General features: G+C 39.6%; 2 protein-coding genes and 2 long non-coding RNA genes across 4 annotated transcripts; all 4 read left to right on the top strand.

Annotated features, from left to right (window-relative positions):
- Window positions 1-2311: 2311 nt before the first annotated feature.
- Window positions 2312-11255, top strand: LOC135080897 (zinc finger protein 106). The gene is made up of 7 exons (XM_063975626.1): window positions 2312-2598; window positions 2833-6748; window positions 7177-7368; window positions 7907-8026; window positions 9235-9492; window positions 10219-10407; window positions 10479-11255. Exons 1-7 carry the CDS (start codon window positions 2483-2485, stop codon window positions 11253-11255), a joined length of 5568 nt encoding a protein of 1855 aa, XP_063831696.1. The 5' UTR covers window positions 2312-2482.
- A 659-nt stretch (window positions 11256-11914) lies between these two features.
- Window positions 11915-12431, top strand: LOC135080421 (uncharacterized). The gene is made up of 2 exons (XR_010259008.1): window positions 11915-12007; window positions 12246-12431. It is a non-coding gene; the product is annotated as an uncharacterized LOC135080421 (long non-coding RNA).
- A 695-nt stretch (window positions 12432-13126) lies between these two features.
- LOC135080719 (ras-related protein Rab-1A) lies at window positions 13127-20032 on the top strand. The gene is made up of 4 exons (XM_063975431.1): window positions 13127-13239; window positions 13747-14011; window positions 17043-17174; window positions 19801-20032. The coding sequence occupies exons 1-4, from the start codon at window positions 13226-13228 to the stop codon at window positions 19999-20001; spliced, it is 612 nt and encodes a 203-aa protein (XP_063831501.1). The 5' UTR covers window positions 13127-13225; the 3' UTR covers window positions 20002-20032.
- A 1112-nt stretch (window positions 20033-21144) lies between these two features.
- On the top strand, window positions 21145-23011 carry LOC135080720 (uncharacterized). Its single transcript, XR_010259063.1, has 2 exons — window positions 21145-21224; window positions 21722-23011. It is a non-coding gene; the product is annotated as an uncharacterized LOC135080720 (long non-coding RNA).
- The last annotated feature ends 4904 nt before the right edge of the window (window positions 23012-27915 follow it).

Consider the following 27915-nt stretch of genomic DNA (forward strand, 5'->3'; position numbering starts at 1 on the left):
ATGACCAAATGGTTCCTTATTATTTTATTTTAATGATTAGGTAGATATTATTTTAAGTAATTAATATTTTGTTATTGTAATAATTGTAATTTTGAATACCTACATAGGTACATAAAAGTATGTGTAATGAAAGTGATTATTTTTTAATAAAGTTTTCGTGTCAAAATAGTAAACATTATTACGTTGTTTCCTTTTCCATTTCCTTCTACATTTTTAGCCAAGGGCCTGCGGTTACACTTAAGTTTAGCCGGCTAAAGATAGAAGAAACTAACATTAACACCTCGTCGAAAATAAACAAGTTTAGCCGGCTAATCTTAAGTTTATGTTCACACCTATCTTTAGCCGTAACATATCTACTTATAAGGCTGAGTTGCACCATCTAACTTTGACCGTAACTAATAACGATATCCGGTGTGTTATTATTATTCTGTTTAATGGCTTCAATGGTGCGCATTTGAAGCACACAGACACGGTAATACTATCTATACAGTATTCCAACTCGGCCATATTTTTGAAATAAATGTCAACAGTCGCGCGGTACGTCACAGTATGACAACATGCGATAGGGCTGCCCACCTACAGTACCCAGTTTAAAATTACATCTGCCTACTTACAATTTCTATCTAGTTTTGTGATTGTACTTTTTTATTTAGTTAGACAAACAAAATACTTTGTGAATGGAATAGGTTAAAAATGTGTGTTGTTTTGTGATTAGTAGATTTAATTTATTTAAAACTACGTAAATAATTTTGAAACTTTAATAATCATAATGATCTGTTACGTTAATTTCGGGCGAGCGAAGTCGTGGGCAAAAGCTGGTTTAATACAATATAATTTTCATTTCAAATCAAACTGACTGAAAATGACATATTGACTAGTTTTTGAACAATTTGACCGTAAATGACGGTCACTCAAATTCAAACAGTTTTGTCATTTTTAACACTTGACCACCGACGTCCATTCGGCACATTCGCGACACCCCCGACTTTTGCATACCGAGCGCATACCGAGATTTGAATTTCGAAAGAAAGTTCTCGTTTCGTCTGTTTATATGAAGTTACAATACTGTATGATATTATTACCGTGACACAGAGCCCCGATTACGGTAACTTTTAACGTTTCCAATCCAGACACGCTTCTCGATTCTGCGATACGATTGGTCGTTCAACAGCGTACGTCAGCTGTTTTGACCAATCGTATTGCAGAATCAGAAACGCGTCTGGATTGGAGACGTTAAAAATTACCGTAATCGGGGCTCAGGTTTTACCGAGACACGGTGGACAGTGAAATTTGAAGATTGCCCGGTGATAATTTATTTATTCCATTCTTCATTGATTTTTTTTTTTGTTAGATCCGGTGTGTTTTGTATGAAGTTTGACACATTTTTGACGTTTGTCAAAGTTAAAGTAAGATGGTGCAACCCACCCTAAGTTTTTGCCATAGCGTCTGTTGAGACCGTGGTTGAGACGTGGTTGAGAGACCACACAATATGACGCGACCAGTTTGAAACTTTCAGTTTCATTCATCAGAATCATCAGAAAGTTGCAGTTTCGTTGCAGTTGCGTTTCACCGTCTGTTCTGGGCCTTACATACCTAAAAAATAAACATGTTTCGTTAGAAAGGCTAGCCTTTTATTGTACCCTCAAAACATTATGTTGGCACCATCTCTATTGAGGATGCACTCATGCCTACATCTGACCACCATGAAGAAGAAACCACCCTGAGAAGTGCATCAGCGTCTAAAGGAGGGTAAGTAGAATGGTAGAATAAGATTTAACAAGAAATTGTGCTTAATAATTCTGATTCTACCCTCTCTGAATAGAACTAAAACTTGGATAAACCAAGGTACAGGTAATATACCAAAATAAATTACAATTTAAATTAATTAGAGAAAACATAAAAATGTATAGAAAACAGTGATTTTATGAGAAGTTATCAAGTTAGTGGAGTGCAAGCCGCAACAGGTTGCTTTCACACCATTATTAAAAGAACAAACCAACCTTTATCCAATTATACCACAATAATTTGAAAATGCACTTTATCATCGCAATAGCATTTATTTAACAAAAATGATATTATTTAGATAGATAACAAATTCGACTATTCATATCATGGTCATGGTCATTATTTTTGTGAAACGGTTAGCCGTCTCCTTTGCCAAAGCCAACCTGAATAAAGTATAGCGCCAGCGGTGTCTTTGGACACTAACAACCAACTGACCAATTAGAATTGTTACAGAACCATTGTAACCAATTGCAATCGAGAATGATGACTTTGATGGTAAATCCGGTAGTTTTTTCTTGTGTACGCATGTCACCTGAAGTGTCAAACATAATGGTGGCTGATATTTTTGTTAATTTTAGATGTTAATTTCGTGATTTCTTCCGTAATTACTGAGTGTTAGTAGCTAATAATATTGTTATAATTAAATACATGTTGGCTTTTCTCTGTACCTGTGGATTATTATGAATTAAACAACATTATGAGACGAGGTCATTCTGGCATCGGAGGTTGGCGAAATGAAAATCCAAGGCATTTTAGACCCAGGGGGAGCGGTTTCAGACCCTCTAGAGGCTATGGCCTTATGGATACACCCAGGTAAAAACTTTGAGATCACTTCGCTAAGTAGAATAAGCAATAATTGCATTGCATCATTTTGCGCGCCTAATGTCCAATTGACTACATAAACATAATAGCATCATCCATTGGTAGAATTTGATACTATGTAACTTGATAATCTTAGTTATTGTTACTAGGTATATTAGAATAGTCGATTTCATTGAAGTATGGTCTTAACATGAGGTTACTTATTTTGCTGACTTGCAATTACAGGTTCCCGCCACTGGGGCCACGACTTCCCAGAGGGCCGCCTCCTTTCGCCAATCAACTTAATGCGCCAGACATGCGTCCCTCTGACCATCATGACAGAAGAAGGGATAATCGGCCCGGCAATCAGTACAGATCACAAGATAGGACCCATCATCCAAACCAAAGATCAGTGTTTCCTTTAGTTGATCGTTTAAGGCAATCAAGTGATCATGTTAACCCATACCAAGATCAAAACTATTATGAGAATACTCAACGAGACCCACACATCAATAGCATGGGTGATATTGACGACCGACCTGCTAGCCAGCCCTCAAACCTTGAATCTTTTAGAGGACGACCGGCCTGGTCACACACTCCTGACATCCGCAGATATTTCATCGATAACAGGAGTCAGAATCAGTATCATAAATCAAATAAACAATATGACAAATTGGACAGTAATAAACTACCAATTCTTGAATATGATGGACATAGACCACCTTCTTCAGATCATTATGGTGGAAATTCCAGTTCATCGATTGACACCTCAAACAGCTTCAGCCGGTCCATAGACGATACTGTTGATATCGTGAGAAGGAGGTTACAAAATCGTAGTGAATCACAATCTTCTAGGGACCAAGTTATTGACCACAAGGATGAAGATCTACGAATACCTTCTACCTCACAAAGCTACCAAAATCCATCAGAGCCACAGCCTGTCAAAAAAAGAATGCAGAGGCAAAGACACAGGAATGTTGACTCTAACTGTGACAAAATGAAAACTAAAATTGTTCATGAACTATTTAAAATGGACAAAGGCAGAATTCATAAATTGATGGACAACCCCAGCTCGTCAACTAAGTTTGAATACGCCATAAGCAGTTTGATAACTGAGTCACAAAATAGCTTGAATAAGCATATGAGATCTGTTGCAGAGAAATCATTGAGCACCAGTGAAGATTTCATCCGTAATGATAAGAACACAATTTACGAGGATACCTTTATGAAGCAAATGCAATATATTTTGGACCCTCAAGATACTGTCTTGTTGGAGGATATTAAGCCACTTGTTATGGAAGAGCTTAGTAAAGTATTGCAACTAAATGAGTATGATCAACCGTTCCAAGTGGTAGATGAACATCAGCAGCCACATTTCCCTCCAGTGCAAGAGCAGCAAATTTATGAAGACTATAACCCCAATCAAAATTATGACTACAACCCTAATCAAAGCTATCACTACCAAGATTATGAAAATACCTATTACGATCAAGTCAACTCTCCAGCTGCTTTTGAAGATTTTAATACATCAAACAGTAATGTTCAGACACCATTGCAATTTTCTCCAGAGCCAGAAGGAAAACCACAACTTTTGTTTGAAAGAAGGTCCAAGAAAAAAAGTGCTGATAACAGTCTTGAAAGAAGTTATAGTTCAGAAGAGAGATCACTGTCAAGAACACACTCAAAAGATCATATTCAACAGGATGTTAGAGATTCTAAGGAGAATTTGCCTACGTTTGCTGATGAAAGGAGGCCGTCTAGGCGAAGTAGGGATAGTAGGCACAGTGAGGACAAAAGTAAAGACACGGAACCACAAGTGCCTCTCTTTGATACAAATGCAGAACAATTTTCAGAAGAAGACGATCCATTTGCAGAACTTGACAAACAGTACCATGTTGCAGTTGATCATACTTTCATGGACACTTATGAATTATCAAGCCCACAGCAAACACCATCTCGCAACACTCCTAAAAACAACTCAACTGACAACAGTTATTTGACTGACAAATCCCAAACTCCAACCAAACCTGCTGTCAGCATAAAACAAGAAATTGACAATCAGTTGCTTGACATGGCGAAGTCGCCTATAAAACTGACATTTGTTAACAAGAATGGTTCAGAAGCTGCACATAAATCTAGAAAAAGCTCTGTGACAGTTAAAAGAGAACCGTCACCTACGCGAGAAACTTTTGTAAGTAGCGAACCGAAAATACCGCCGCTTAAACACGGGGGTAATGCAGAATCTACAAAAGAAAGTAAAAAAGAGACCGAAAAATCAGAAAATACTGAAGTATCATCTAAATCATCAGTATCAACTAGTTCGCGCAAAAGATCAATAGATCAAAGACCTTCTCACCGAAAAGAAAAACGCAAGAAAAGCGAAACATCTCAATCTGACACTGACCAACAAACAGTAAATAAGAGTAGTTTATTTAATGTTTATGATAGTGTAAGTAAAGACAAAAAGCAATATTCAGAAACAGCTAAGGTAGTTTCTAATTTTAATATTTCAAAGAATGACAGTAGCAAAGAAGTCCCCAAAAAAGTTGATCCTGAGGATAAGAGTTATTCTGACAAGTATGTCAGACGGAAAGAACCACAAAGGAAAAAAGATGGCGAAGAAAAGAAGAGGCAGCGTTCAATTTCCTCTAGTCATTCCATTGTGAGCCCAAAAGACAGTGCCCATAGTACACATGCAAATAAATCGGAGTCTAAAAAGAAACTTCAAAGTATAGACATGTTCGTTGAACAGCCGCGAAAGCCAGCGTCTGTGCATCAAGCACATAGAAACACTGCTTTGTCCCCAAATACTCCACTCAAGAGCGTAGACTTAAGTAAATCCAAGCAAACTCCCAAAAATTACTCCAGCCGAAAATTTACACCACAAACTGTGGGGATACATGCAAGTGAGAGAGTGCAGTCTGGGCATAAGAAGTTCCAAGTAAAAGAAACTCAAACCAATGAAAGCAAGAGTTCTACTTCACGGTTTTGCCAAACTGAAAAGAAAAAGACGCATGCAAAAGCTGTGCAGACTGATCATGTCAAAATAGAAAAACCAAGCAAAACCACAGATGCCTTTGAAAGGATGAAGGAGATTGATTTGGAAATACAGGTTTTGTTGCAAGAAAAGTTTAAACTGTACAGTTCATTAGAATCAAATGCTTCATGTCCTAACACCATGCAAGCTACTTTGGGAATGACAGTATTGAATGTACCCATAACTGAAGAACCAGTGAGTAATGTAGATAGCACAAGCAACTCAGAGGAGGATGCTATTGTTGAGGACTTCACCAGTATACCAGTGGAAGAATTAGAGCAAATTGCAATGGAGAGTGTTGAACATACCAGTAAACAATCAGAAAAACGGACAAGGCGAAACAAAGTGCTGGCTGAAAGTAGGCAAAGCTCTGCCAGTCCCACTGTCAAGAGGAGTAACCGTAAAGCGAAAACTCCTAACATTTCTCTCTTAGAACAGATTATAACTGACGATAGGCCTATAGAAGACATAATATCCCTCGACGACTATGAAAAGACACCAGTGAAGTCGAAAAAGAAAGGAGCGAAGCAGACAGCAAAGAAAAAAGAATCTAAGAAGACCAAACCAATGTCAAAACAGGTGTTAACCAATTTGTTATTACTCTATGGTATAAAAGAATGTTATGTTCTTTTAGAACGTAATGACTTTAGCATGTACCAAAACAAAACTGATTATGATCAAGAGCTTAGTACTGTTATCGAAGAATCTGTAAAGGAAGAGAAAGAATCTGAGAAATCAGAAGTGGTGCCTGAGGTTCAGGTTGAAGTTGACAGTAAATCTGATGTTCACAAAAATGAGGAAGATACCGCGGCTTCCGCGGTAGAAACTGTAGTAGTCGAAGATACTGTTGTAGAAAACGACTTACAGATAGACATGATGGATGTTTCCGAAGACATAATCATTGGCGATATATGCGAGGTCAAATCCGGTGAAGATAAAGAAGCCGATAGAATGGGGATTGCAATAAATGAGGATATAATACTCGACAACAGCCAGGCAACAGTGCCTACGGTGTACGACAGTCCGTTAGAGAGTGTATGCAGGATGTATGACTACTCTACGGACGAAAACCTCCGGCGAGACTCGATTACCGTCACTGGCCGTGATGCAGTACTCGCTATAGAAGTAAGTTCAAAGATTTTACATTATAATAATGAAATAGTTCGTGGTTCTCGTAGCCTAGTTATGTATTGGAATCCAATTAGATAACAATGGAAACCAAATAGAAAGTGCCTTCTCTTGACTTCTCACTTTTTCAATAGTAATTTGAGTACTTGATCGTATTTGTGACCAGCCTTAAGCCTAGGCGCAGATCACCGACTTTTTGTCAGCCGATAGTTGGGTCGGGCTGTTAATCAGTATGAACAAATATGGAAGTGCGCACCTTGGTATCGGCCGATTCTTCATACAAATTAGAATCGGGCCCAACCATCGACCGACTAAAAGTCTGTAGGGGTGTCTAAACATTTTCGAACATTTCCTTATCTTAATCCAAAGATGCTCACTTATTTATTTAATGTTGCCTTACTAATTCAACAATTTACCCTCCACAGCCGATAGACAACAACTTCATCGCAGCGTGCCTGGACGGCAACGTGTATTACTACAGCAACGACGGCCAGCTGCTGTCTACCCTCAAGGGGTCCAACCTGGCGGTGACGTGTCTGACCATCGTCAGGGGGAAGTACGAAACCACGGTGTATACCGGCTCGCTCGACTCCAGGATACGGTATTATGATTTGGAGGTATGATAATGTTTTTTAAATGTTAAATTAACTTTTTTATCAATTCTTCTTTTCAAAGTAGAAATATTATGGCATCCTATGTATCCATGACATCCTATGTACATGGACGTCCACCTAATGTGGACCGACGACCTGATAAAGGTAGCAGGAAGGCGCTGGATGCAGACCGCTACCAACCGTGCGATGTGGAAGTCATTGGGGGAGGCCTATGTTCAGCGGTGGACGTCCTGTGGCTGAAATGAAGATGATGATTCTATGTATTTGTATTAGGTGCCACTTTACAACAAAAATAGACTATACACTATATTTTAAAATACATAACATGGCCCACAGCCAAATTAAGTGGCAATCACCGTTGGGGCAGAAAAGTTCTCGAGTGGCGACCACGGCAAGGTCGTAGGCAGGCTTCACACTCGCGACCAAAGATATCTGGTGAAAGTCGCTGACAGCACAGGCTCTGTCGTCGAAACCCTTGGGGAAGCCTTTGTCCTTTGACTGAAACTAATAGTCGGTACCAGTATAAAATGTCTTGTTTCAGACTGGTATGGAGAAAGGGCCAGAGTGCAATGTGCTCAGTCCTATACAGACCATGGACCGAGCTTGGGACACCATATTTGTGGGGACAAGGACAGGGTTTGTCTTGCAGTTTGAATGTAAGGTAAGGAAATAACAATCATAGCTATATGTTTATTTATTTTCATTTTTATGCAATAGATAAAAGCCCGGTCTGTGAGCACGCTCGCACACTCACTGTGGGCGCCCGAGCGATAAGGATGGGTAACTTGGGGTCATTGGACAAAATTCTACGTGCTCGCAGACCAGACTATAGTTAGATCATGAAGTTGATTGTTTTTCTAACGCCGATAGGTCTTCAGACCATGGTCATCGAATTTTTTACATTCTTAACTATCACAAGTTTGCTTGCTGACCATCAAACCTTACAGATCATCTCTCTTTTTTAATACAAACCTAAGCGGACAATGTAAACAGCCTCTATACCAGGGGTGCCCAACTGGTCGATCGCGACTATTAGTCCAGTCGATCGTGGCAAGGGAAAAAATACTACATTTTTGTGTACTAAACTATGCTGGTTCATTTAAGATTTCAAGAAGTACCCAAGGCTTCGTTAGTAATCAGTAGATCTTATCTAATTAAGTTGGCCACCCCTGCTCTATACTATGTGTGACAAATTAAATAATAAGCAAGGGAGCATTCAAGTATTACGTAACGCAATTTGGGGGGGAGGGGGTCTCGTAAAACGTTACGATGCGTTACAGGGGCGGGAGGGGGTCTTTCTTACAAGACGTTACGTAACATTGTTTCTTTTTTTTAATAAACGTTTACGTTTTACGGGGTATTTCAGTTGGGTTTCTGTTTATAATTGCATTCCCAAAGGTTAAAATAAACATGTTATGTATTTTAAGAGTTTATTAGTAAAAAAAGCTAAAATAGGATAGGAATCACAGAGAAAAACAATTGTATGTGAGTAAAGCCAAAAATTTATAGAAAAATAAACAAAATACGCATGTGTTGCGGATTAAAAATCTCTTGTTTTATTTAGTATGATTACCGCAAAAGCAATTAAAACTATACCAAGGACAAAAACTATAACATAACTTATAGCGCCTTTAGGGCAAAATGGTCACTTGAGTGTTACGTAACGTTTAGAGAGGGGGAAGGGGGGTACAGAAAAACGTTACGGTGCGTTACAAGGGGGGGAGGGGGAGTCTAAAATCTTCAAAAATTGCGTTACGTAATACTTGAATGCTCCCCAATAAGAGCGCCTAAATTATATAATTTCAATGCATTTCTTTTATTTGTCACTTCTGTTGATATCCAATAAAAAGTATCAATCTATAATTTCAGAACAACATGTTAATCCCAGTGAGCACCGTCAAATTCTCCGACCAGTCGATCCTGGCTCTCCGGGCAATGAAGGAGGGGCCTCGCAAGGTTCTGCTCGTGGCCGCTCGCTTCGAGGACGTCACTGTTAAGGACGCACAGACCGGCCTATTGTTGAGGACGCTGGAGGGGCCCAAGATGACCGTGTACACGCTGCTGTATGAAGAAGGCAAGGTGTATTGCGGGACCAGCAGCCATCAGATACACGTTTTTGATTATACTGTGAGTATCGATATCGTCATTATAATTTTCGGGTCATTTAGTCTACTGCAGGAGTATGATCCCCTCTAATTTACTAGACACAAATTGAGGATTTGGCTAACACTTCCCTAACTGTTCAAATGTGTTGGGCAGGCCTGATGTTATATTTCTTTTATGACATTTACGGGAAGAGTGAGGATGGTCCTATTCTACAAAAGAAGTGGACAATATTTCCCACTTCCCACTACACAAGCCTCCAGTTCGAAATAGTCTTTTCGTCAGTAAATACTTACTTCAAACTATTTCAACACAGATAGCAAAGTTTCAGAAGTGTCACTATTCGATCCGCCGCGCTAGCGTCATCTAGCGGATAAATCTGTGGATCCCCATTAATGGCAATGCCAGATTTTGTATGGAAGGTGGTGTCTTTTTTTTCTCGCGCGGCCATCGACCAAACTTTGTATTTTGATTACAAAATAGTGTAATAAACCAAACTTACTATGGCATGTATACTATTGTATACCTCTAAACAAACTGGCGCGCAAAAAGCAAATCTAGTATGTAAAATCATCAAACTTCTAATGCTCGTAACTCAATTCAGACTGAGTTTAGAGGTATACATGTCATAGTAAGTTTGGTTTATTACACTATTTTGTAATCAAAAGCAAGTTTTGGTCGATGGCCGCGCGAAAAAAAAGACGCCAATTTCCGGCATTGTCTTTTAATTATTGTTTATTTTGTCCACAGAGCGGCTCGCACACGGGCATCCACGAGGGCGGCAAGGGCACCGTGTGCATCCGCGTCACCGGCGGCCTGCTGTTCGCCGGCTGCTACGACGGCTGCGTCTACATCTACCGCGACGGCGAGCCGCGCCCGCTGGCCCAGCTGCGCGGGCCCGGCCTCATGCTGCTGTCGCTGGCCGTGCTGGGCAGCAAGGTGAGACGGGGGCCATGGGGGGCCACGGGGGCCACTACGACGACCGCGTGTACATCTACCGCGACGGCGAGCCGCGCCCGCTGGCCCAGCTGCGCGGGCCCGGCCTCATGCTGCTGTCGCTGGCCGTGCTGGGCAGCAAGGTGAGACGGGGGCCATGGGGGGTCATGGGGGGCCACTGCGACGGCTGCGTCTACATCTACCGCGACGGCGAGCCGCGCCCGCTGGCCCAGCTGCGCGGGCCCGGCCTCATGCTGCTGTCGCTGGCCGAGCTGGGCAGCAAGGTGAGACGGGGGCCATGGGGGGTCACGGGGGGCCACTGCGACGGCTGCGTCTACATCTACCGCGACGGCGAGCCGCGCCCGCTGGCCCAGCTGCGCGGGCCCGGCCTCATGCTGCTGTCGCTGGCCGTGCTGGGCAGCAAGGTGAGACGGGGGCCATGGGGGGTCACGGGGGGCCACTGCGACGGCTGCGTCTACATCTACCGCGACGGCGAGCCGCGCCCGCTGGCCCAGCTGCGCGGGCCCGGCCTCATGCTGCTGTCGCTGGCCGTGCTGGGCAGCAAGGTGAGACGGGGGCCATGGGGGGTCACGGGGGGCCACTGCGACGGCTGCGTCTACATCTACCGCGACGGCGAGCCGCGCCCGCTGGCCCAGCTGCGCGGGCCCGGCCTCATGCTGCTGTCGCTGGCCGTGCTGGGCAGCAAGGTGAGACGGGGGCCATGGGGGGCCACGGGGGCCACTACGACGACCGCGTGTACATCTACCGCGACGGCGAGCCGCGCCCGCTGGCCCAGCTGCGCGGGCCCGGCCTCATGCTGCTGTCGCTGGCCGTGCTGGGCAGCAAGGTGAGCCGGGGGCCATGGGGGGCCACTGCGGCGGCCGCGTGTACATCTACCGCGACGGCGAGCCGCGCCCGCTGGCCCAGCTGCGCGGGCCCGGCCTCATGCTGCTGTCGCTGGCCGTGCTGGGCAGCAAGGTGAGACGGGGGCCACGGGGGCCACTACAACGGCTGCGTGTACATCTACCGCGACGGCGAGCTGCGCGGCCCCGGCCTCATGCTGCTGTCGCTGGCCGTGCTGGGCAGCAAGGTGAGCCGGGGGCCACTACAACGGCCGCGTGTACATCTACCGCGACGGCGAGCCGCGCCCGCTGGCCCAGCTGCGCGGCCCCGGCCTCATGCTGCTGTCGCTGGCCGTGCTGGGCAGCAAGGTGAGCCGGGGGCCACGGGGGGCCACTACAACGGCCGCGTGTACATCTACCGCGACGGCGAGCCGCGCCCGCTGGCCCAGCTGCTCGGCCCCGGCCTCATGCTGCTGTCGCTGGCCGTGCTGGGCAGCAAGGTGAGCCGGGGGCCACGGGGGCCACTACAACGGCCGCGTGTACATCTACCGCGACGGCGAGCCGCGCCCGCTGGCCCAGCTGCGCGGCCCCGGCCTCATGCTGCTGTCGCTGGCCGTGCTGGGCAGCAAGGTGAGCCGGGGGTCACGGGGGGCCACTACAGCGGCCGCGTGTACATCTACCGCGACGGCGAGCCGCGCCCGCTGGCCCAGCTGCGCGGCCCCGGCCTCATGCTGCTGTCGCTGGCCGTGCTGGGCAGCAAGGTGAGCCGGGGGCCACGGGGGGCCACTGCGGTGGCTGCGTGTACATCTACCACTACGGCGAGCCGCGGCGATACACGGCGATCATCGTTTTAGCCAAAGGACGTCCACTGCTGAACATAGAACTTCACCAAATATTTCCAGATGATCCACTAATAACAATTTTAAATATGTATTCTTGACTCTTGTCCCTAATTTATTATTCTCTCTATTTGTCGTTAATGTTTTATTTTTGTTACAGATTATCGCGGGATATAAAGATAGGAGTTTGTTCATATGGAAGATTCCACTTAGCATACTACAAGAAATGATTTTATAAAATATCTGGGTGTCTTAGATGAAATCTCACCTATTGTTTTGTTACTGTAACTTTTCACCTATTTTCTAGTATGTACCTATCTTGTAAATAAAGCAGATGTTTAACATATTTATGCTTTTTTTATTGATTTTATACAGTGAGTATATTTATCTTGTCAACCAATGCCAGCGTATTATCTAAAGGCCCTTACATGGAGAGTAGTCCGAGCACAGATGGTTATATCTGTACGTTTAAAAACGTACTGTAAAACACCCTTTGCGTTAGACCATCCGTTCCGTATGTTTATTCTTTCAAGAAAAGCGATATAAAAGTCGAGAGGTTTCAATATAATGTATATCAAATACTTAGATTAATAAAACTAAGATCAAATATGGATTCGTTCATTCTCTCTTTAACTCCAAAATTCAGCCAGGGTCGTCGTCATGTATACCTAAAATACACCTATTGCTATTTATCGTATTCAATCTACAATGTGTGGGCAGTACCGACTCGATGAATCATTCTGAGGAAGTTAATTTTAGCATTTTTATAGATTTTTGCCTGCTTTAGAAGTGGAACGGAACTTTTTCTTTTTCATCTCGTTTCATAAAATTAGCATTTTTTCGGTAAAAATTGCAATTTAAGAAGTAACGAATAACAGTAACGGTATTTTAAAATCGTAATCATAAGCGTAGCATTATTTAAAAAAATAAAAAGTCTTGAACGCAGCTAGTTTTTGCCAAGTGGCACTCCTGTCGTGAATTTCTGACTTACGTCAGTGTGGGTGTTTCGTTCGGCGGCCATTATTCTACGTATAATAATTATTTTTCGCTGTTTAGTGCTCTACCAAACAAAGAACTTTATTATTTTCGATATATTCTGTTAATTTATAATTTTGAAAATAATATATAAATAGTACAAAGATGAATCCAGAATAGTAAGTATCAATTTCGTGGTATTAAAGTTTCGAACAAGGAGGAACAAAACCTATTCTTTTTTGCCTGTTCATTGTGTAAAACATCTAATTTCTTTCAATAATCTCACAGGCTGTATAACTATCTCATGTACATTTACAAATAGTAAATTTTTAGAGGATTTAATTATGAACTGGTGACTCATTGTGTATGCGTGGTATTTCTTTGGATTTGTAGACGTAAAACGTAATCATATGGGTATGAATGGCGTAAATTGCACAGTGATCACATCACAACACTCACTTCCGTATTCCAGAAGTCGGTTCTTTACACCTTTTACTCTAGTTTTAAAAGATTTCAGGACCTGTTATTTTATATCGCATCCTTTGTAATAACGTCGTGTTGTATCTTCTTTGTTTGCTTAGCTACGCCTCCTATATTAGTTTTATCGTTCATTGATGCATCATTTGCATTTTAGGGAGTGTTATAGTTTGTAAACATTTTATAATGTAATGTATCATTGTTTTCAGCGACTACTTGTTTAAACTGCTCCTGATTGGTGATTCTGGAGTGGGAAAATCCTGTCTACTGCTCAGATTCGCAGACGACACATACACAGAGAGTTACATCAGCACTATTGGTGTAGACTTTAAAATTAGGACTGTAGAATTAGATGGCAAGACAATAAAATTACAAATATGGGACACAGCAGGACAGGAGCGGTTTAGAACCATCACTTCGTCATACTACAGAGGGGCACATGGAATTATCATTGTTTACGACTGCACAGACCAGGTGAGAATTAAAATATAGAAAGAAATGTTTATTAATGACTAATAATTACTACTATCACTCAAACTCAAAATAAAGCAACAGTAATGAAAATTATTGACTATTATTAAAAGTTTACAAAACAATGGATGATCATATCACATAATAGCCTATTTATTGTTCATTATTGTGCATGTTCTAGAATGCATCATGGGTTGATTGAACTAACAACCTTCACACAGTTATTGTATCAACACATGCAACAGTTCCTACATTTAAAGAACAATAAGTTCTAAATAGGGAACTTTTGTATTATTTTAGACTATTTTATGATGCGATAGATTACAGAGCACTGGTACATTTTTGGCTGTATTAGAATCCTTTTTCCCACAAGTAAAAAACTTATGTTGAGATGAGTAGCAAAAACACATGCTATTATTCATTTTCAACACATTGGCAATGCAATGCACATGTAGGTCACTGTTAATCCATCTTGTTTGAGCACAGTGAGAGAATAAAGAAAATTACTACTCCATTTCTTGACAAGAATGACAGTAATTGTTATTAACCCAGTTGTTACGGATATCCCTTTTTTCTTACGATTCCTGTGATTTTGCATATATCGGCTATTTAATGCATGAAGGCAACAGGAAAAATACAAAAAAAAATATTGGTCTTACGGAAACTCTGGAAAATGGTGTTTGATATACGGAACGCTAGTAATATGTACGGCCACTTGTATGAACTTAGAGATAATACCTACTCTTTGCGACTTGCGTAAGTTATTAAATTATTTGCATAAAATATGGAATATTCATTGATAAAAAAATATTCAGAGTTAAATTTATTATTTTTCAAATTTAATTCCAGTAGTGTGAACTGTATATTATGCCCAAAACATTTTCTGGGATAAAGGGTAATATTATATTTCTTGCAAAAAACATTGCATTTGTATCAAAGCGTGAGTTTCATAAAAATGTGTGTTGTGACTGAATTTTAGATGTTAAAATACTTCTTCTCTGTTTATGTGGCGGAGAAAATCTCAGTTGGTTTTGACAGTTGGCGCAATTTTCAATGCATTTGAAGCAATTGTAACCACACTAAATCATCTCATTTACAAAAAATAATTTCTTCATATCTTCAAACATGACTGACCCTGTCTAGGGCATGATTGGCTATCTAAGCTAACGGGATGCAGTCTTCTTCATCATCACTGGATGAAGAATTCTCTAGTGATTTCTACGTGGGCTCTCATTTGTAATCCAGGCAAATCTATTGACACTTTATTTTCATCACCAGAATTCTCTTTGGTTAAGTCACCTATACAATTTTCCGGATTTTCCGGCGGGAAAATTGTGATTGAGTTAGGGATACACTCATCTTTATTTTTCTCCAGTTCTTCAATGATTTCATTTAAAGGAAAGGGCCTCGAAGGCAGGCGCTAAAACAACAAAATACCGCAGTTCATATTACTAGCGTTCCTTATACGGATCACTAAGTTTAACGTTGAATTAGTAACAGTTACTATAAAAATGTTTATAATTATGTTATCGATTTACAAAAAGTGGGCTACAAACTTTCATATTTCGGCAAGAAATACTTTAGAATAAATACTTATCATGTTTGTATTCACCTTGAAAGAGTCATCGTAAAATTTACGAAAACAACAAAACGCTTACGATTGAAATGTGACACCCATTGGAGAACAGAACACTTCTGATGGACAAAAGGACCCCACAGCAATCGTTTAACATAAACAATGTTATCAGAAACCACCCTCATTGTTTATAATAATTTAATTTTTATGTTGATCCGTATATCAAACGCTAGTAACAAGTGGGTTAATGTTTAATCAATGTGCTAAAGATTCTTGAAACCTAATAAATCTCAGTCAATTTATGCAAAAAATTAGAACTACAAGAATTTTATTTATTTTTCTACAACTTAAAATGTTTTATTCATGATAATGTCTGTTTAATTACGAAAATATATTGTGGTTTAGATACTATCACACTGTCATTAATTAATGGATAATAGATGGATATATGTATGTATATTCATGTTAATATCCATTATTTGTGTTTTTTTCATTTATAAAACTTGTATTCTTAATTGCAATTTGAAAGTCATGTTAATAAAACATCACTTTAGGTACTTTGTTTATTTATAAGTAAATAATGTAGTATAGATTTATAGATTAGTGGAATACTTGTTATAACCATTATAAGGGAAGACAAATTATATTTAATAATAGAAATTCAGCTAGAGACACTATCAGCGAGCTAGGCATTATCAGCTTCTATTATTGTTCTTGACAATCTAGCTAATGTTGGATGCTGGTCATCTATTATTTGCTTATCAATGGCCTAATTATTAGTGGCAATCTATTGAGTGTATCAGATTAGTGAAGATTAAATCCATATGCCTGTGCACATGCATTACGAATGTGCGAAATGTTACGCGCTCTATCAAGAGATGGCGCTCTATGGACTTTTGATTGCATCAAAAACAGTAGCAAACTCTGGTAGCTGTTTAAAAAACATGAAATAAATGTATCATAAAAAATATTTCTAAATTTTTTTATGACTGCAGAGCAGTGGCATTTGGTCATTCATAATTATTTTAGAAAATTACTTAGGTACTATAAAAATACTGATATTGACCTTTTAAAGGAAAACATCCTAGTTGGCAATGAAAGATCTAGGTAAACACTTACCCCCTTACTAATAAAAAGTTACATAGTTGTTGAACACTGTTTTAAAATGACATTTCCATACTAAACGTCACTTTATAACACTGTTCAACGAGCGTGTAAGTTTTATTAGTAAAGGGGTTAGATAATAAATCGAAACCCTAATTTTGCCCAGTATAAACATTTATATTTCTTCAATGAATCTATCGCTCGTTTGCTTAAACGCGTCTTTCGCTTCCTTAAAATGTCTTAGGTAAACACTTAGATTAATAAAGCTAAGCCTTATTTAGCCAGTATAAACATGCATATTTCTTCAATGAATCTATTGTTCATTCGCTCAAACGGTCTCTCGCTTCGTTTCAGGACTCGTTCAGCAACGTGAAGCAGTGGCTGGAGGAGATCGACCGCTACGCGTGCGACAACGTCAACAAGCTGCTGGTCGGCAACAAGTGCGACCTCACCACCAAGAAGGTTGTCGACTACACCACAGCCAACGTGAGTTTATTTATAATAATAACTAGCGGTTACTAGCGGCCGCGGCTTCACCCGCGTGAAATTTTGTGTCACAGATCCGCATAAATTATAGCCTATATGTTAATCTGGGTTACAAACAATAATACTGTAAAGTTTCAACAAAATCCGTTCAGTAGTTTTTGCGTGAAAGAGTAACAAACATCCAGACATCCACACAAACTTTCGCATTTGTAATATTAGTAGGATAGCGGCCGTCCGCGATTTCGTACGTGTAAAGATATAGGACTTTCATACAAACTTCCAACCCCCGTTTTACCTCCTTAGGGGTTAAATTTAGCAAAATTGCAAGTTCTAAAACTAAATTTGAGACTCCTAGTACTTAATTTTTGAGATTTCGTGATGAGTGAGTGAGTCAGTCAATCGGTGACCTTTCGCTTTTATAAATATCTAAAATATCCAAGTATAGATCGTTCCATCTACGAAGACGCGCTCCACCATTCTTCCGGTAATGTTTGAGTGTTATCTGTACACGCTAAATTATCCATGAATGCACACGCACACTACAACAATGACGCTCGGATTGCTCGGGTCAAACTCCCCGCACCCCGCGCTTCCCTCGACCAAACTTTGGTGGGGCGCGTCTTCGTGGATGGAACAATCTATACAGCTGAGGGCTATTCTATATGTCAAGCTAAACGTTGAGGTATTTTTCTTAGTTTAGTTTAGCGGGGCAATCGGGGATCGAAAATCGCACTTAGCCTTTTAATTTGGCCATTTTGCGTGGTAGGTATTTTTCTTTCAACTAGAAAGAGCATCCGATCAAAAACGAGACCATAATGGCTGGCATTGTGGAAAAATTATCAGATATCTAGAGCCAAGTACTCTACACACCCTTATTTACGAGCCCTAACTAAACAAACTACACCTTATTCAAGTTATGTACAGCATACAATAAATAAATATAATAATAATGCAATTATTTGCAACAAATATGTATCTATTGGGGGAGGCACTCGTCCAATCGCTAATTTTAGTCAGTAGAGGCCAAGGCAACGAAATTCAATGATCAATACACAAAATGACGTGTTCGAGAGTTCATACTTCATTCGTTAGTCACGCACTGATTACTTTTTATCAGTCAACCGAAATAGTTACCTACACCTTGAGAGTTGATAAACGTAAACACTGACTTGCATTCAATGCATGGACTAAAGACGTGTTACAAAGTATATTTTGCCCGCGACTTCGCCCGTGTATATTTCGGTATGTTACAGAAAGTAATAGCTTTGAGTGTCCCCTGTCTAAACACCGGGATATAAACTATCCTTTATACATTCACTTCATAGTAATGAAATTACCTATGTATTTAACCACACTAATTAAGAGTGATTTGTATTAAGCGATAGAAACATTAGCAGCGCCTATTCCAAGTATAGATTAGACTAGCTTCCTTTCTAATACATTATTTACTTAATTTCACTGTCAAGACAGAATTATCCCTTAGCATAGTGGTAGAGATATTTAATTACATAATTTCTCTGTTGGGACAGAATTATCCCAATGCGACTGGGAAGTAAATAAATATTAATATGTATTAAAACACCCAAATCATCCCAATCCGGGATAGCATATCCTTGTTACATATGAACAGAATCAGTTATTTATCCTTGTTCAATATACGTCATCATTTATATCATATACATCGCTTATTAATAGGATGATTATTCAAAATAGTATTTCCTCAACATAAATGTCCCATCAAACAAATCAAGCTGCTGATAAGCCGCGTACTGACTGACGGCATTGTACGATACACTGTACAAATAGTGAGAACTAGTTTATGAACGAGCTGTTTTACTGTCTAGCGTTTGGTTTGGTGGTGATGCCAAATAATTATTATTATTATTTTGTAATGAACTCAAAGAAATAATGGCGCAATTTTTAATTATGTTTACATACACACACTGCGATAGATTGCGAGTTCAATCTCCTCATAATTCAAAACATGTTTGTGCTCTGGGAGTTTTCTATATTTAATATGTATGAAATAATTGGACGTTGAATCATAGCACACCCCAGTGTCAAAATATTCATTTTATTACATTTTCAATGGTGAATGTCGCATCAGAGTGACGCTGCAGCTAGTGATAGTGACATACAGAGCAGGTTTGACTGTTCACTGTTTTATAAAAACCATTCACGATTGTTTAAGCTGTATCATGACGTACGTCACCGTTAAATTGTGAACTTAGCAAAGCCGTGTCCAGATGACGCGTTTTTACCCGCGCCCCCCATTAGTACTTAACGAACGCGCGAATAAACACGCATCATTTGGACAAGCTCTAACGCGTAAGATACTACAAGTAGTGATTTAGGCTAGGCTAGACTGTAATCTTAGATTGTTTTTAAAGATTATTAGTATTTTTTTATTTGTTATTACTAATAGTCCTGTTAGCCCCTCGCACTAAGTTAAATATGCTTGTATCACGAGTGAGCTCACCACAATAGTCGAGCGGCAGTGGGGACCGAACCCGCGTTCCCCTGCCACGAATCTGCCAGTCCGAAACCTTCACCATTCGGCTATCGAGGCTTCATAGATTACTAATCTAACGTATACCAAATTCTCATTCACAAACTTTTACCACAGCAATACGCGGAGCAGCTAGGCATCCCGTTCTTGGAGACGTCAGCTAAAAACTCCACCAACGTGGAGCAAGCCTTCATGACCATGGCGGCGGAGATCAAAGCGCGCGTGGGCCCGCCCACCGGGGGCTCCGCGCCGCAGGGCGCCTCCGTCAAGATCGACCAGGGACGCCCCATCGACACCGGCAAGTCTTCTTGCTGCTGAACACGTCGCCAAGGTAATGTGACCCTTATGCTGTGGGAATATAGTGTATATTACAGTACACAGTACATCCTCTAATACTCTGGGAATATGGTTTAAATTACAATGAGCGCCTCCGTCAAGATCGACCAGGGACGCCCCATCGACACCGGCAAGTCTTCTTGCTGCTGAACACGTCGCCAAGGTAATGTGACCCTTATGCTGTGGGAATATAGTGTATATTACAGTACACAGTACATCCTCTAATACTCTGGGAATATGGTTTAAATTACAATGAGCGCCTCCGTCAAGATCGACCAGGGACGCCCCATCGACACCGGCAAGTCTTCTTGCTGCTGAACACGTCGCCAAGGTAATGTGACCCTTATGCTGTGGGAATATAGTGTATATTACAGTACACAGTACATCCTCTAATACTCTGGGAATATGGTTTAAATTACAATGAGCGCCTCCGTCAAGATCGACCAGGGACGCCCCATCGACACCGGCAAGTCTTCTTGCTGCTGAACACGTCGCCAAGGTAATGTGACCCTTATGCTGTGGGAATATAGTGTATATTACAGTACACAGTACATCCTCTAATACTCTGGGAATATGGTTTAAATTACAATGAGCGCCTCCGTCAAGATCGACCAGGGACGCCCCATCGACACCGGCAAGTCTTCTTGCTGCTGAACACGTCGCCAAGGTAATGTGACCCTTATGCTGTGGGAATATAGTGTATATTACAGTACACAGTACATCCTCTAATACTCTGGGAATATGGTTTAAATTATGTTGGCGCCTCCGTCAAGATCGACCAGGGCCGCCCCATCGACACCGGCAAGTCTTCTTGCTGCTGAACACGTCGCCAAGGTAATACGTCCTCTAATACTCTGGGAATATGGTTTAAATTGTTGGGCGCCTCCGTCAAGATCGACCAGGGCCGCCCCATCGACACCGGCAAGTCTTCTTGCTGCTGAACACGTCGCCAAGGTAATGTGACCCCTGATGCTCTAGAAATATGGATTAGATTACATTGAGCAGAGATAGTGCCTCCGTCAAGATCGACCAGGGCTGCCCCATCGACACTGGCAAGTCTTCTTGCTGCTGAACACGTCGCCAAGGTAATACGTCCTCTAATACTCCGGGAATATGGTTTAAATTGTTGGGCGCCTCCGTCAAGATCGACCAGGGGCGCCCCATCGACACCGGCAAGTCTTCTTGCTGCTGAACACGTCGCCAAGGTAATGTGACCCCTGATGCTCTAGAAATATGGTTTAGATTACATTGACCAGAGATAGTGCCTCCGTCAAGATCGACCAAGGCTGCCCCATCGACACCGGCAAGTCTTCTTGCTGCTAAACTCACGTCGCCAAAGTCAGTATTTCAACTTTTCAACATCAGGTCATTTCATTTGCAGAAACATGACCTTCTTTAATTTATCAAAGATCAAAGGACGATTGGCCGTCTACTTTAATAGTGTAAAGTAGGACTATTTCCCACTCTTTCCGTGGATGCTGTAAGAATATGATGTATAGTCCACTGGGTAGAAGGCTTCTTCTCTCTCTGTCGAAATCAACCAGGGCCGTCCCCATCGTCACCGATAAATCCCCCCATGGTCTCAGATATAAACCAATATTGTCAGGATTGCCCGCTAGCCAAAAATTACCATAATCAAATTATTTAGCATTATCATCAATACAAAAATCCCAATAATCAACCCTGTATTTGTTGTCCACAGGCGGGCGGCTTCACGCAGAGGCGGCGTGAGCTGGCGCCGGCCGCCGCACCCGATATATAAAATGCAATTACCACAAATGTTTCATGATCGCATCATATTAAAGTAATTAGATCGAGCGCCACCCGAGCCCTCGACGCGACTACGTCTAATTAAGCTAACTCTTATTAAGTTGCTATGTCCAATAAATATTGTTAAAGCAAGGTGAAATGGATGGGTGTATGTTTATACATGTTTATATTAAATATCGTAGGTTAATTATTTCGTGCTGTTCGGATATCGATGCAGGCAACATCAGCGTAGTTGTATGAGAGGAAAATCACAAGTGTTTTTGTATCGTATAGAGTAATTTAGACAGACTTGTAACATACTCCGTTTCGCTCGCACTACGCTACGGCTGGGAGTGAAGTGCGATGGAAGGTAATTGCATGGCACTTTACTCTAAATAACACCTTACGCTTAACGTAATAGACGCCCATTCATTCTAGCTCGGTCCGCAGTGATATGAGAAATTAAAAACTCAAATTTTTTGTATGACTCAATTGTAAAAGTAATGTAATTTGTGTATATTGCCAGTAGGGTTCTTCCACACAGTAGCGTAGTGTGCAGCCCTTACGTAACTTTCGACCTTCTCAGCTGTCCATTCGTAGGCTTAATATTATTGTTTTATTCCAGCTTGTGTTACTCTATAATTTTATCACGTGAAATACTAATTTAATACTTCGTATGCACTGGGTGTTTATATTATTGAATAATATCGTGAAGCGTTCTGGGGAGTGCTATGTTGAAAATTTTGTGTTAGAACTTTTAAAATGTAAGACTACTCTGTCGTAACTTTTAACACAAAATTGTAGATATAGCAAATTGGCCTTAGATAATTTAGACAGATATTATATAGTAAACTTATGTAGTCATCGATTAAAGTAAAGCGGGATCATAGTATTAATTAAAAGACATATTCATATATCAATATCACAGAAGTATTGTGATAATTTAAAATTAAACAGCGATTTAATGTTCTAAGCGCGGTTGTATATTTGTATCTGTTTCGTATTGTGCGTCCTGTGTTCTGAGAAAGGATTAGTAAATATGCTGAAGTATTTAATTGATTGTGTTTAGAATATTAAATCGTATTAATTATTTTATTACCTGTCGATCTTTGTAACTTACTCGCAATGTCGTTATTTTTATACTATTATGTCTGAGTTAAGTTTACTTAAATCAAATCCGCTAACCCACTGTATTTCTGTATTGAGGGTTTCTTAGAAATTAAAACAGTATGCTATATAAAAAGTGTTTTATTTCTGTGACCTAGTCCTCTCTATTTTGCATAAATAAATAATATCAGTCTTGACTCACTTTTAAATCTTTTTCTATAATTAGTACATCTTGGGTAGGTACAGTTACATACTGGTCAAAATTAAATTAGTTGTTATATTTTTCGTTAGGCACTGGATAGATTTTATTTACAAATATATTTTTTATTAACGGGAAACTTGCTTTAGGCACATAATAATAATAAAGCTTTAGGGCCAATTTCAACATTTTGTCTGTCGGTTACGATTTTTGACTTTACACGTTCCAGAGATTCTGGGAATACCCGTTGAAATTACTGATAATAATCGGGAAACTGTAAAACTGGCCCTATTTTACTGTAGCAACTAATTTTGTCCTTGGTTATTAACAGCAGCATCTCATCATGTACTCGTAGTCGTGGCAGAGCCCGTGAAGGTTCAGCGGGCACTGCAGGAACTGGGGACACATCACTGGTAGCCGATCTGTAATTAAACATCCATACAAATCTATACTAATATTATAAATGCGAAAGTAACTCTGTCTGTCTGTCTCTTTCACGCCAAAAACACTGAACCGATTTTGATGAAATTTGGCATAGAGATAGTTTGAGTCCCGGGAAAGGACATAGGATAGTTTTTATCCCGGTTTTTGAAACAGGGACGCGCGCGATAAAGTTTTTCTGTGACAGACAAAATTCCACGCGGGCGGAAAGCTAGTAAATATTATAGATGCGAATCCATCAGCGCCGTAACTATATGTTGAAATAAAAAAAATTGACTTCATACTAGGTACTAATATTTAGTAGTTCCTACAGTTAACAGACTATGTTTATTTTACCTGATGCGTAGGCGCAGCCGCAGCAGTACCCGTGGATGATGGCTTCGTCATCTTCACAGCTCTTGGGCGGGCAGCCATTGCACCACATCCCGATGCCGAGCCATGGCACGTTCCCTGGGAATTAATAAAGTAGTAGAAAAATAAGTAATTAAGTAGCGATATAACTACGAACTGTTGGCGTAGTGGCGCAACCATAAAGTTACAGTGCAGAATTCCGCAGGTCCAGACTCGGTTCCCGGTCAATTTAGAAAACAATTTATTATCTATATCTTATGGTAAAGTAGATATTATTGTGGGTAACTACTTACATCGTGACGCCTTATTCACTGCATTCAGTCCTGTTTCAGAAGACGATGAAAAATAAAACCCGACACTGTTTCTAATTATCAAAATTACCAAGAAACTAACTGTCCTACTAACATACATTTTGCTAAGTGGCTCTGCCACCGAAGAGACACTTTTATATAGGGTGGTAAAGAGAAACTACAAAATTGTTTATAGGTCAATGCCATGGGCCTAGATAAAGCTAAATAGGTAACACCTTTAAACTCATTAAATGAACCATTTAAAAGCGATAAAATTTTATTAGTGCTTTTACCTTAATTAGTTATCTTCTAACTTTGTAATATTGGAGACTACAAGATACGGTTTTAGAGTGACAAGTTTTAAAAATTAATAAAATAAAAACGATCGCTTTTGTTTATCAACATTTATTTCCGTGTATAATATTGAACTTGGCACAATACCACATTATAATAATTAATAAATTACTTAGCTTAATTAACACCGATACACGTATAACATTAACAAACTAATAAATACAAAAACAATTCAACATTTGAGCTTACCTACTTTAATAAATGAGATGAAATACTTAATTTTATCACAGATCATAAAAAAAACTACACAATTAAATAACATTTTTATAAATAAACGAAAATAGGGGGATATTTTTAAAACCATGTGCGAAGGATTATAATGGCGACCAAAATTTTGTGTACAAAAACTCGATGTGTTATTTTTTATTTTTTATTTTATTTTATTGGGGTAAACAAACAGTGACAAACGAGAAATTATACAAATAAGTATACATTACAATAGTAAGTGTCCATTTGTCACCAACACCGTTTACCACAGATTTATTAAACAAAATCATTACACATTTCGTTGAGAGGTAGTGTACTTATAAATTTGTGTTGGTTCAAATAGCACTGTCCTGCAATGTGAGCAATATCATTTTTCTGAATGCACCTGGTTGAGCCGCAATAATATCGACTGAGTGAAAGTTCTCGTTATAATTTTGTACAAGACGAAACAGGGGTGATCGTTTTCCAGCATTTGTTCGTGTACGAGAAGTCTCAAACAATCGACAAGGCGCACGGCAGTGTGCTCTTGTGGGTACCTTATAACATAGTTTACCAATTAGTGGGGCGCAATCGTATCTGTTGTGACACAAGTCATATAACAATGTAGCCTCAAGTTGCATGCGTCTGTGCCTTAGACTGAGAAGATGATATTTTTCAAGAAGCTGTTGGTATGACAAGTATCTACGAGAGAATCGGTAGTGTAAAGAACGAAGGAACTTTTTTTGGATTCTTTCGAGGGCCAAAACATATTTATTATAGAAGGGATTCCAGATAGACACAGCATACTCAAGTTGTGATCGAATTAGTGTTTTATACAAAAATATATATGTAGATGGTTTTAGAAAATGTTCAGTTCTGCGCATTACAAAACCATACATTCTGAAGGCGTTATTAATTATATTATAAATGTGAGTATCAAGAGTTAATTTAGAATCTAGGATGATTCCTAGGTCTTTTATAGATTCAACAGATTCAAGTTGCAAACCAGATAAGCTGTATTTATAGTTATATGTTATTCTTTTTTTGGTGAATGTTATAGCTTTACATTTATTGCTTTACATTTATTGAGACTTAATTGTTGTGTTATATTTATTTTGTTTAAAAATTGTATAAAACTTTGGCACACTGCTACAAATTACAAACTAACGTGTGAACCGTGTAGATAAATAACTTACATTTATTCATTTGTGAGAATTTGTGTACATTTAACTTGCAGTCATTTTGTATTTTATTTAATAAATATTAATTTATTGTTATTTAAAGTCTAGATTCATAATTTGCTTTCCCCAGCTCATTTTAAAAACACAATCGAACACGTACAATTTTCAAGCTATATTTCATTCTGTGACTATGCAGACTTAACTAATTAACTTGAAATTTTTCCTTAATTTTTTTATCTCTTTCCTAATTACACATCTTACGATCAAATCCAAAAAATAACGCGTCATTAAATATTTAATTTTCTTTTCCCGTCAGACACTAAGTACTAAAAGTACTAGATACAAAAAAACTTGTATGAATAGCTAAGCTACACATCAAATTGGCACTACATAATCTTAAATTAAGTACTTAATTTACTATGTATTTGGCTACTAATCACATTTGTTATCTTATTTGTGGCATGTGAAATTAAAGGTTTGTGCTCGAGCGCAAATTGTCACACCGATTTTATACAGGCGTAAAAACTATTGTTGCATATTTTGTTTTAATTGGTGTAAGGGACAGGTTCGCTAAAACTTTAAATTTTGAGTTAAGTAACACATTTTTCAAGTTCTACAGTAATTAAGTACTTCAAGGAATTTTTAATTTTTCTTTTTGTTTTATGATGTTCCTGGTAAACTAAACACCATATATTTTTGTCAATCTGGCCGCATGGAAACAGTATGTTTGTAAAGTCGCCAATAAACTTTTATTGCATCTATTAATCATTACTCCTAAGGTTATTAACTGGCAGATAATTCCTTATGGCATTAAGTTTTTATAACAGACGACGGCACGTAAAGCCAAACACTGCGACATCTTTTTGCAACAAATATGTGTACTTGTAGTCTGATGTGCTGTCGTATGTATCAAAAGAAAATTGACATCGAACCCGAGTTTCAAAACTGCAACATTGGCATAGCCGGCAAGTTTTTGCAAACCATCCCTCACACCCTGTATGTATTATTTGTTGCACATTGTTCATCATCATCAATTTATTCATGTATGTATTTCTTGGTACCATATTGGGGCATTTCACGCGAAGCGGACAGCGAAAATCAAGTCAGGTATTGGATTTTGTTCATATTTGGATTAAATGTACTGCTATATGACCTGAATGGATGTGCATCATTATAATTTTTTTATGAAGCTTAGTTTATTTTTTATGAGCGTTCAAAAAATTGGTAAAATTTTAGAAACTGATTTTTCAGAAGCTATTACTGCTATTATTACATTTGATTAAAAATAAACTAACTATTGGGCTTTTGAGAATAAATAACTGTGTTTCTTACTATTTACTACATATTTGAAATTTCTTTTTTGTTCACATAGAAAACCGGAAGTAAAGTTTTAATTTTACAAAACTTCGGTATTTTTTAAAATTTTTATTTTTATTTTAAATTATACCTAATAGTCTATAAATAACGTGTGTAAAGTTGTAGAATGGAGTCTGTATTGGTTTTTGATTTAGACGCAGAACAGTGCGAGCGCGCCGCAGTGAGCGTCATACTGGCTATCGACATTTGGCTACTGTATAAAAATTATTTGTTCGAAAATAACTGAAACGTTAATATTGTTGCAGGCATACTCTTAAACAATTATAATTTTGACTCGGCGAACTTCGTACCGTCTAACAGACAATGATTGTTGGCATTGAGATGGTATTACGTCGCAGACCACCCACAACTTATTGGATAATACTCTTAAAACATTACCTTTCTTTTTGGGTAGTCGGGATATGTTAGTCGTGGGTGCCAGCTATCTCCATGCCAAATTTCATTAAAATCTGTTCAGCCGTTCTTTGTTTTATACATAAAACAAAGTCGTGTTAGTTACTCGATTTATAAGTCAAGAACGGCTGGACAGATTTTGATGAAATTTGATATGGAGGTAGCTAACCAACTACCTAAAAAAGAAGAATAATGTTTTGAAGCTAGCCAACTGGCTAGCTACCTCCATATCAAATTTCATCAATACCCAAAAAGAAGGGTAATGTTT

The sequence above is a fragment of the Ostrinia nubilalis genome, chromosome 18 (assembly GCF_963855985.1).
Source record: "Ostrinia nubilalis chromosome 18, ilOstNubi1.1, whole genome shotgun sequence".
Lineage (NCBI taxonomy): Eukaryota > Metazoa > Arthropoda > Insecta > Lepidoptera > Crambidae > Ostrinia > Ostrinia nubilalis.